The 11,737-nt window shown below is 36.9% G+C and overlaps 1 protein-coding gene across 1 annotated transcript in view; it reads right to left on the bottom strand.

The window, feature by feature from the left end:
- Window positions 1-10,700, bottom strand: part of LOC135222707 (uncharacterized) — a 48,531-nt gene extending 37,831 nt beyond the window's left edge. Inside the window, exons 1-4 of the mRNA XM_064260898.1 lie at window positions 10,530-10,700; window positions 5,071-5,275; window positions 3,991-4,106; window positions 3,513-3,662 (exon numbers count right to left, since the gene is read on the bottom strand). Of these exons, the coding sequence (XP_064116968.1) occupies window positions 3,513-3,653 (141 nt within the window). The 5' untranslated portion in view covers window positions 3,654-3,662; window positions 3,991-4,106; window positions 5,071-5,275; window positions 10,530-10,700. The remainder of the gene's footprint in view (window positions 1-3,512; window positions 3,663-3,990; window positions 4,107-5,070; window positions 5,276-10,529) is intronic.
- Between the last annotated feature and the right edge of the window lie 1,037 nt (window positions 10,701-11,737).

The following is an 11,737-nucleotide window of genomic DNA, read 5'->3' as shown; positions in this document are numbered from 1 at the left end:
GAACTTGAGAAAAGGTATGATAAACTTAAGTTCTAGAGTCATTTAGTAACAAAAATATAGTATACCTAATTTGTTCGTATATAATGAATGTCTAACAAAGTACTAGTTAAAAATGTTCAATAATGAATGTTTTAACAAAGTAAACTAATTTTAAATGTTTATAAATGAGGTACGTACTACTTTACAGGAACTTGAAATCTACAAATGCTTACCAAAGTACAGTAATAAAATATATAGGAGATTAGGAATAATTACAAGTAGATAACGATGTTATTTGGAGACTTCAGTGATTTAAAGCTTAAAGGCGCTGTTACACTAGCAAAATTTCCATCGACTTTTTCTGATTTTGTCGACGACTTTTAAAAGAAGTCGACGTCATTCCGTACTCTGGTTGTCACACTCATACTTCTTCATACCGTGGTTGTCGTCGTCAAAACGTAAACAAACCATCTGAGCTGTGACTTCCCGGAATGATAAAACAACTATGCTTTATAACACAAAGCAACTAGTGGGTCGTGCTTGCATGTGTTTAATGATGCTGCATAAAATTTAAAGTCTTTGGGTTCGGTCCTGGTTAAAAAGATGTGAAAAGTTTTATTTAAAAAAAAAAATAAGCTAGGGATAGGCTATTCGTAACCTTGTTTCCACAACCACAGTCTGACTATTATAAATTAAGCTAGAGAAACACTGCAAAAATTTTAAAGATTTTTGTTTGTATTGTTGCTAGAGCAAACAAAAAAACATAATGAGAGCAGACCTAGGCTATATAACAATCTGATATTCACGATATAGCATGCTTATCTGTATGAAGATCAGCAAGTTCAGGAAAGTTTTTCCTGAGTCGCATGGTGATTTCTTGGTAATTTTTCCATTTAAGACCCTTTTTCAAAAAACTTTATGGTCCCATAAGCATCGTCTTTCCCTCACATCTTCAACCAAAAATTGTTCTGGCAATCTTATCAACTGTACCAAGAACTCCATCTTGCATCTATTGACTTCAAATGTGCACTCTCCGAGATATAAACAAACAATAAAGTCGACGGAAGCGATGGGTTGAATTCGATCGGTACCGTTTTCAAAATTCGTGACGATGACACCAGAAAGTCGTTGTCAAAACATAAACAGTCGACGTCAAATTCAAAAGTCGACGGAAATTTTGATGTGACAGCTCCTTAAAACATGAGATAGTGTTGAGAGGTAAGGTATATGATGGTGGGTCTAGTTAGTCACATGCTTACCCACAGCTGCTAATCTTGTTAAATATATTATGAAATAATGAGCAGTGTTCCTAAAATGCAAGGTTGATTCACATCATCACCCTGCCTTAATATTAAAAACATTACACAATATAGCTTTTGTGGCAATACTGTACTTCTATGTGAAGTACTGAAAAATAAAAGGAACAACTTGCAAGGAGTTCAGATTGATTTTATTCACTCAAGATTTCTGCCTAATGACTCACTAGACAAGAATATCCTTTGCCACCCAGTTGAAGTTCATCCTTCAATATGAGTTCCCTTGATGTAGTCACCTGATTATTGGAAAGGCAATGTACTAGGGTATGAGTAAGAAAAAAATGTTTCTACATTGGAGTTGGGTCCTTGTTGGTGACCTAGGGATGTCCTCTCAAACTACATAAGCACATTCATGATCTAGTAAGTTAAGTCAAATTTCTCTTCATCATCACCACACACTTGAATTTTGCAACTCAATTACAGTAAAGGCAAAAAGTTAATGTTACTCCACACCAACCACATGGAATTGCACAATACATATACTTAGCAAAGGTCTATTGCAGACTGAATGTGGTCTCATGGTTCATCATACTGTGTTTTGTGAAAACTTTCAGTCTGAGCAATCATTTAATATCTCCATCCACATACTATATTGTAAGGTTAATGGCAGAATGTTGTGACAGAACCTCTTTATAAGCAACTCACTCAAAAGGTTGAGCAAAGTTAATGGTTACCTAGGATGTCAAACAATGAAGGAAAGCCAAGAACTTTTTCTATGGGACCCTCATGGTGCAGCTAAGGTAAGAAGTTTCATAAAAGTGAAGCTACAAAATAAAATACACCTGTAGGTTGTCTTATACATTCACTAGGGCATTTGGTTTACACTGGTGGCTCATTGTTATCGATGAATGCACATACGTAGATGTGTCCCATAGTTTCCATGAGATGTTTACAAACTGAAATTCAGAATAACAGAATTGTTAGGAGTCCTTGTGTTGATGGAAATGGCCCCATGACATTCTTCTTTTCTGGAACAAGTGGGGGGATTTGGGTTAATCATGTTCCTCTCCATAGCCAAAGAAAAAGACAAAATTCTGATGCCTATGTTTCACAGGGATTTAAACACTGCACCTTCCATTCTTGAACAGGCTACCTTAAGACTTGTAAAGTTAGTGTTACTGATTTTTTCACTGATTTTTTCACAAAATTGTCAACCATGTTCCAAAATTTCTTTCAACACTTGAGTTCCAGGCATGAACAGCATTTGTGAAGTCATGGGTGGCCAAAGGTGAAAAAAGCCAGGTACTTGCCAACAAATGTTCTTCTTTTCAGCAGTGCAGGTCCCTCTAAACACTTGTAAACAAGTTGCTGAGTATCCCTAAGATATTAACCAATTCTGAGACACCTACAAATGCTAGGATCTCATCTGGAACTTGCCAGTAAGAAATAGTTTCTCCAGTGAGGGTAAATGACCCATGTTGGACCTTGAAGTTCAACTGGTTGAACCTTCAATAAAACAGACATGCAAAAGTAAACTTCAGGGACTTACTGCTAGTCTGTCTGGGCATATCTTTATTTTGACTTGTGGCTAATAGCATGACCAAGAAAAAGGTCAATTAAAAAATGAGAACACAGAAAACCTGAAGTTCCGGGGCACATATGTTGATGAAGCCAAGAAGGAGCAGCTAAGCACCTCAGCGGCGTGGTTGGTATAGTATTTGCATCCCACATCGGTGGTCGTGGGTTTGATTTTCAGCCATTCCATTGAGGAGTGAGAGATGTGTATTTCTGGTGATAGAAGTTCACTCTCGACGTGGTTCGGAAGTCACGTAAAGCCGTTGGTCCCGTTGCTGAATAACCACTGTTTCCATGCAACGTAAAAACACCATACAAACAAACCAAGAAGGAGCAGAAGCAGCCATAGTAACAGCATACACACACACACTAAACACAATCGAAACGGGCAATGAACCGGGTAAAGGCCGAGAGAGGTCAATTACAATTCTCACCCAGGTGATTAAGAAAAGACTGACGCGGTGGCTTAGGTGCTTGGTCCTTGACCACTCTTCACCCGATATCCTATTGTTAAGACCGAAGGTTTGTTCGTGTATGAACAAGTAAAAGGCAGAAAGCAATACACCAGAGGGTAAAGGAAGAAAGCAAACTACTTCAGTATACCATATTCAGCGAGCTCTTTAGGGTAAACAGTAGCATTATTTCTGACCGGGCAGGTCACAGTAACTGGGTACTTCTGAAAATGGAAGATTAAAAATTTACCTTTAAAATATCAGCATTACTAGCATGATCTGCAGCATTCTTCTGCTTAAATTCAAAGGGAACTTTTTCTCCCTTTTCTGTCACTACAAGTAATCCACCTGTTTGATACCAGTCTCCTTTCGTGTCACCACCTACTGCCATCTCCTTGCTCTGTTTAAATAAATTGTGGTATTAGAACATCAAGGTGTGTGTTTCAAATCACATTCTATCCTTGTTAATAACCTGTTTAGTGCAATTTTAAAAACTTAAAATTACAGCAACAGCATAAATCACTTCAACCATCATTGTAATAAGGTCTTAAAATTTTGGAGACTAAGAAAGTTTAATTTATATACATTAAAGTTCACAACTCTCAAATTTTCAAATTTGGCCAAGAACTATGAATATCAGACACAAACTTGCCCACATGCTTTCAAACATTTACTGCGCAACCTTGAAATAGTCATTAAGTAAAGGTGAAAAGTATTTTTATCCATACCTTTTTTATTCCTTCTCTAGAATCCTTTCCAAGTAGCGAAGGGAACAGCGAGAGAGCAGATAACTTCTTAAATTCCAGAGCTTTGTAGCATTTCTTGTCTGCATCAATATATAATTCTGTAAAGAAATGAGACTATAACAATTGTTCGCTAGGTAAGGAAAGTATCACATAAATAATAAAATAATTGATGCCACTCTGACTTATATTTTCTCTATTACAAAGTATATCTAAGACTGCTGAAGTTCTCTAATGGTTCAGTGACAAACTTTGGAAATATTTAAATGGTTTTTGTGACAAATTTTGGAAATATTTAAATAGCTAAGGGATAATATGAAGTTAAAAACCTTTGAATTATTTCTTTACTTGTTTGGTGAAATAAAGGTTTACAAATATTTTTTCAATGATGCAATCATAAAAATACCTTTTTTTATTTAATGAGTGAAGACAATGAAACTTGAATTTTATAAAGCCCCAATAATATATACAAATGAAATTTTTGAAATAATAAAAATACTCTTAGGATAATTATATTCACTAAAAGGAACACATGTTATCATTAGCCAAAACATTTACAGAATCCCTAAACTCTATCATGTATGTATTTTATTTATCTACCTACATTATCAAGAAAACTTTGCTAGGATAAATCTTTTCAACTGAATGAAAAGTGTAATAGTACATTTTAATTTAGACTAACAATGGAATTACAGTCTATTGTAAGATATCGTAAGTGTCCTTTGATGACTAACATACATCCATATTGGATATTGTTCCTGAATATTTGAAAATTCAACCTAGTTAATCCATGTTCCAGCTAATGTTATTTCACACCTTTGTGCATACTGTTCTCATTTGTCATGTTTTCCTTGTTATGAACTTACGTGCAAAAGTACAGATATACATACAAATAAGTACAAACATGTAACTTTCAATATCAAAATGGCCCAGTTCACAAACACACACACAGGTTGTAAAATAAAAATATACGTAATTGAATTTTGTGCATATAATGCAGAGATATAGTACTTCGACATTCTGACAGAAACGTAAAAAAAAAAAAAATTATTTGCAAGGGATTACCGCCTTTGAAAAATTCTCCTTTGAGGAATTCCTCCACCCCTAGTTCCTCTAGGCCGATGCCGATGAGCCTGACGCCAACCTGGCTGAGCTGTGGCTCCAAGAGGCTGAGCTCTTTGGATGCCACCCGACAGAACGCTCATCCAAATCTTCGCAGGAAAAACAGGACGCAGCTGCCCTCTGACCAAAAGGTGCCCATTCTGACCTCCTGTAATAGAGAAGGAGAGACTACAAAATGTGGTACAAATTTCTGATCATCAAATTCGATACATGAAAATTTATGTAGAATGCCTTACACTTTACATACAATTTGCATACTTACTCATTTAACTGCCTTAATTCTGATTTCACATTTACCATCACTTTCCAATATCCATCGTCATAATCTGTAATACATAATCTCTTTAACCATTCTACTGTTATTTGTAGCAATTATTCCCCCTGAGTAGTCTACTCTATCCTTAAAAGGCTTTTATCGCCGTTACGAGATTCTACAATATATAGTTCACCAATTCCTACATCGTTTTCAACTGCATCCTCATTCAAGATTTTGCCCCCTCAGTCATTTAATTCGTACCTTCATTAAAATTTACCCACTCAATTCATTGTAACCAAATATTTATTCATTTGAATTTGTTAAATTTTCATCAAAATCCATCTTCATCCCTTAAACAACATTTCTTGCCCATATTTTTTTTAGTCCTCTGTCCTCTCTTCCTACTCTTCTTCAGTTTCTCTTTCAACGTTCAACTGCACAAAACAACACTATTTTCTCATTCGCCCAGGCATTCCTCACATCATAGATAACACTAGCCATGTCCTACTCTTCTTCCATAAGCAAGAGAGCGCCTCAGCGCTTTCTCGAACAATTCCTAGAATCAATATCTTGAGAAGGGCAACTGCTTCAAACGCTTATTTTCACAGTGAATGCTCGGTGTCAGACGCATAATTTTTCCGCATCTTCTGGCGGCTGCGGCGAAGCGCGAGTACGCACGTACGCACACACGCAAAAACACAAGCTTTCGCTCGTACAAATAGTCATGGAGACTTTTTTCTTCTTCTTCTTCTTCTTTATTCTTCAAAGTTGACTGAAAAATATTACTTTCGTCAACGGCCGAAAGAGCGCATAAGCGCCGCGCGTTGCTTTTTGCTGATACACTTTTGTAGTCCTGCTCACAGTTTGAAACATTAATGTTAATATATGAAATTCAGTTATTACAGTGCCACTCTCAAATATAATTCCTTAAATCAATGACGTTTTTCAAAGATTTTGTTATTTACAGGGCGTGATGGGTGTGGGCAAACGAGGGTGTTTTCTGTAGATTTAATTTTGAAACTTCGTATAGCGAGACTTTGCCATGACCTAAATGGATTCCATAATTTTTAAGACAAAATTTCCGTGGAAAATGTTCTCAAGATATACCAAAAAATAAGGTTATAAACTTTACTAATAATGGCTAATCATATTACCCTCGTTTCGGTTTAGCTAACGTTATCTGTGGGAAAGCATGTCATTCTTTATCGACTTAAGAAATATGTCACTTATGAGCAACTTTGTAAAAACATTGACGACTAGCGATGATTTCTGAGACGTTTCAGATGCGACATCGCCTAAACCAAATCCCACGAAGTAGATTATATCAAACACTTCTTCCATATTTGTCATAAAATATAGGAAAAGTGGCAATGAAACACATCTGCAAAAACTGTCAACATGCATAGTCTAACTTGTCGCCAAGCGTGCCATCAAAAACCCAACACATTCCTTTTAAATGCCAAGAAAACATACACCGTGAAAGCATTGCCAAATGAAGGAGCTTTTATCCGTGTTCAATTCGCTTTCGTCAACTTCTTTATTTTTCGGTCGAATTTTATATTTCACCTTATAAATTTCCTGACTCGCTCCAAGCCTTGCTGTGGCATGCAGTCGAAACCTTCTCCTGATTTGTACATCCACCATGCAAAGATCTTCGCCTTTCTTGGTAATATCTGTCATTTTGCTCAAATGTAAATTACCACAGCTATTGTACTTGCATTCGGCTCAACCAAGGCCGTCTCATCTCCATGTCCCTCCTCTGTTATAACAACCCCTTACCGTAACTGTTTGTCAGACGTTGTCATTTTTATTTTTATAATATTTTTTTTTTTTTACTTTCAGTGCTGGTAACAAGCTTCCCTCTCAATTGTTATAGTTTAGCATGTTACCACGATTGTATTCCAGTTTTGCACGTCGATTTTACTGTGAGGGCACTGCATGTGTTACCCAGAGTGCGACGTACTCTTAACAACAACAAATCAGCTCAAATCCTGTCTTACAACAGGTTAGTAGTGCATTCGGCTTAATCTTACAAGAACAGCCCTGCTTCAGACGGTTTTTTTTCTTTTAAGCTGGTGTTTAGTTTTAATCTTCTTTAAAAAATTATTCCTCATATTTCAAGTTGTTTTTTTTTTTTTTTTTTTTTTTTTTTTTTTTATGTTACGATTCGGTTGTACAACTTAAGGATGCAAGATTTGACATCATTTTACCAAAAACCTAACCGTAAGGTAGCCTATTCTCGAAAATGCCTGGGCCCAACATGTGACCCATCTGTCGATATTCTCTTTGAGATTATGGCTATATATATATATATGTATATATATATTTAATATATATATATATATCATATATATATATATATAGTTGTGTGTGTGTGTGTGTTGTGTGTTTGTGTGTGTGTGTGTGTGTGTGTGGTGTGTGTTGGTATATTCCCGATATTCTCTTTGAGATTATGGCTATATATATATATATATATATATATATATATATATATATATATATATATATAGATATATATATATATATATATATGTGTGTGTGTGTGTGTATGTGTGTGTGTGTGTGTGTGTGTGTGTGTGTGTGTGTGTGTGTGTGTGTGTGTGTGTGCCCATTTGTCGATATTCTCTTTGAGATTATAGCTATATATATATATATATATATATATATATGAATTTGCTTTCGTGAAAAATTCCACAGTTATATAGCACGTAAGTTCGCTACTGTACCATGCAAAACAAATTACCCGTCTCCTAATGTATTCATAGTTCATGACTTTCTATGTTATCGTGAACTTTACGTCAATCATGGCGCTGTCCCTCAACTCGCTTTCCGTTATCTTCCATTATCTTGCTGACTAATTTTACGTGAATATCCGTACTCATGAAACACTTCCTTAACACATACGAACGACTTAAATTACTCGCAGTCTTGCACGTTCATACTCGTGTGATAGGTACATTAGCATACACGAATGTCTCCAATTAAATAGTCTTCTTCAGGGTCGTTAATTTCAACATTAGCAAATATGCGCTAGTTATATTTTTCACATTTATTGCCTCCTTTGCTTAAATTTTGTCAAGAAAATACAAATAAGATAAGAAATCCCGCTTCAACTGCAATTATCACAACTTGGTTCATTACCATTTCAATATCATAGTGTTTCAGGTTGGAGTTGGTATGGGTTCTTTGTTTCGTAAGTCAAAATTAATTCGAAACAACTACAATTTATGTCCATAAACACAGCCCTGAGATAAAGGGAATTATAATAGTTTATCTTCACCGCTTCCCAAACGGAAAAAATTCTACTGATAACGTTAGTCCTACCCGAGACACTGCAATTTCTGCCTCGCTCAGTTAACATTTAAATTCGTGCACAATATTCTCCCCCACAACACACACACACACACACACACTCACTTGATCTCATCCAGCCTCCCCATCTTCCCCGCAGCTTTCCATCGAAAATAGCTATGTCATTCTTCTTTGGATGTGCTTTGTTCAAGCTCCGATAATTACTCACCAACTGATTTCCGGACTGAGTATTGACTGTGAAAGGTGAAATCAGATTCACTGGCCAATGACTCAACTCGAAATATCTCCACCCTTAACACTAGAATGACGTTCGGATTATATATTTCTCTCTAGTTTGCGTGCACATACACAGAGAGAGAGAGACACACACACACAAAGTTTATGAGAACGATTATGAATGTTTAAGATGAAAGCAAACCGTATACTACAAAGTATCTTTCAAATTGAAGTTACAAGAGAAAACAAAGAGGGGACATTTGGTGCAGGTAGAAAGTTACTGGATGAAAAAAGGGGGTCGTGAATGGTGGTGTGGAATGGCTATTGCCTGCAGATGATGCAGAGCTGATTGAGGATAATAATGAGAAACTACAGACAGGAATCAGTCTGAATACGTTTGTTAGAGGGAACGTTTCAAACGTCAGTGCATGCGGGTTGATGGAACCAAGGAAAAGGCAATAACTATCACTATGAATGCTTGGAGAATGGTAGTGGTTCATTCGCACAGTTATCTGGAGGTAGGTCTACCGTACTGCGGCAGAACGAGGTATAAGAGGTGGGTCGCAGAATGCGTGAAGCCAGAGGTGGCAGAGAGCCTTGGGTGGGGTCTACCAGAGCTAAGGTGGGTATAGAATAAAGGGAATATTATTACGCCAGCTTATTTTTTAATAGAGATGAAGTGCGGATGATGAATGCGAATCAAATGATGAAATGTCGAAGTTGATGAGAAGGATATTATGCGTGTTAGGTGCCATAAGAAAATAATATATTAACCCTTCTAATGATCATGCGAAAGATATACGTCAAGATGTGGTATAAATATAATAATAATAATAATATACATTTAGCATTATTCTCGTAATCAATTTCATTTTCATTTATCTGGAAATGGAAATCTAGATTATAAGGCAGCAACTGATTACTCATGATCGTAAGCACGCACACACTGATATGGCAAAATGTGTCCCTGCTGAACGGCAGAATTGGTCCCGGAATTTCATACACCCCTTAATCTCATCTGTAAAAATCAACAGACAGACACACACACAACGAAGACAGACTACTACTAACTCATTTTATTGCACTAAATATATATAAAAACCAATATAAATTGCGGAGGATTCCACAGTATCAAGTCTCCCCCCCGCCCTCCACTGCCGTTGCTGCCCTAAAGCAGAAGCAATGAAAGACCTGAATTGCTCATGTTGAGCTCGCTCTCTCTCTCTCTCTCTCTCTCTCTCTCTCTCTCTCTCTCTCTCTCTCTCTCTGAGTATGTGTGTGTGTACGCCACAAACAGGACTCCAGTTCCTAGATATATACTGACTAAAAGAGCCTTCACTATCGTGCGTCTAGTGTAAGATAGGGTTTACTAGAGAAGTATGCATTAATACATAAATTACGTCTAGTGTAATATAAGGTTTACTAGAAAAGTATGCAGTATACATAAATATATCAAAAAGGAGATACGACTATACACTCGTATAAACGACAGAGCCAAAGTGTGTGTGGGGAGAGAGAGAGAAAAGGTTAGAGAATAGGGGTAAATAATGAATGAGCATATGCTTGGGAGAAACACTAAAATGCTAAGCATCCAGTTTTCAGGTGAACAGAAGCTTACCTCTTTGCTGTCGGCTTTTTTAACAATATTATCAGCAATTTTGTCCAGGGGCGCCATGGCACAGAACTCAAGTGACCAAACCTTCAACTGACAAAGGCACTAAGAGGATTGGAAGCTACCGTAAACGCGATCGGCGGGGAGAGTGACCGACGAATGTGTGTTTACGTGCGAGTTACACCAGACGCCTCGGCCGTCATTCAAGGTCTCGCTCAGTCGAGTTGCTAACGTTCGTTTTTTCTTCAAAAGCAGACTTATTCTTCACATTTACTTGTTCGATGTTAATTCGGAAATTTTACTTTATTTAAATCTATAAAATGACAAATAACCTACCACTATTACTGAGATAGTCCCAAAGAGTTTTTATCAAGCACTACAAGGCAAAACCGAACGCCACCGAAGGGCTTAGGTTGCCATGTACAATAAACCGGCTTGAATGTGTTGTATAAAGTAAAAAATATTCCTCCACAAACTTGAAAATCACTCTGAGTCTCAATGTCATCAACGTGAGTATGTGACAAAATGCAATTCAGCTCATGCCTAAGTCTTGGCACCAGCAAGTCTAATAGTTAGCCATATGTCAACGATGCTTGCAAGCAGACCCCGCCCCCTTGGGCAGCCAGCATGTGCTTCCTTATTCATCAACTATCTCTCATTGCGGTTTCCACGTATCAGTGGGCTGCGTGAAACTGATAACTACATCTCCAAACAATGATGTGAATGCTTAGAATGAGTTTTATTCTCTCACATATGGCACACACACACACACACACACACACACACACACACACACACACACACACACACACACACACTGAATCTAAACAGGAAACGGTTCGATTCCTGGGCCTCTCGTCCCTTCCTGCAGATCTCCCACCGCCGATGACAACCTCACGTCCCAGTGTGTTTGGCCGAATCATTTCTGTTCGGTCTCAATATTCGTGTTAAATTTTCACACACACACACACACACACACACACACACACACACATACATATATATATATATATATATATATATATATATATATATATATATATTATATATATATATATCTAATGGTCATTTAAATCAAGATATAAATGTATTTGTAATTGTAACAATGCAATATCGATTTAATCACGTTTTTTTGTTCGGGTATTGTTTTATGCATCTCAGAACCTGTAGACAACCGTATCCAAATATTGATGAAATCACGAAGCTAAGAGGAT

This window comes from Macrobrachium nipponense, chromosome 20 (assembly GCF_015104395.2).
Source record: "Macrobrachium nipponense isolate FS-2020 chromosome 20, ASM1510439v2, whole genome shotgun sequence".
In the NCBI taxonomy this organism is placed as follows: domain Eukaryota; kingdom Metazoa; phylum Arthropoda; class Malacostraca; order Decapoda; family Palaemonidae; genus Macrobrachium; species Macrobrachium nipponense.
The sequence above is the reverse complement of the archived record's forward strand: the minus strand, read 5'-3'. Positions and strand labels throughout refer to the sequence as shown.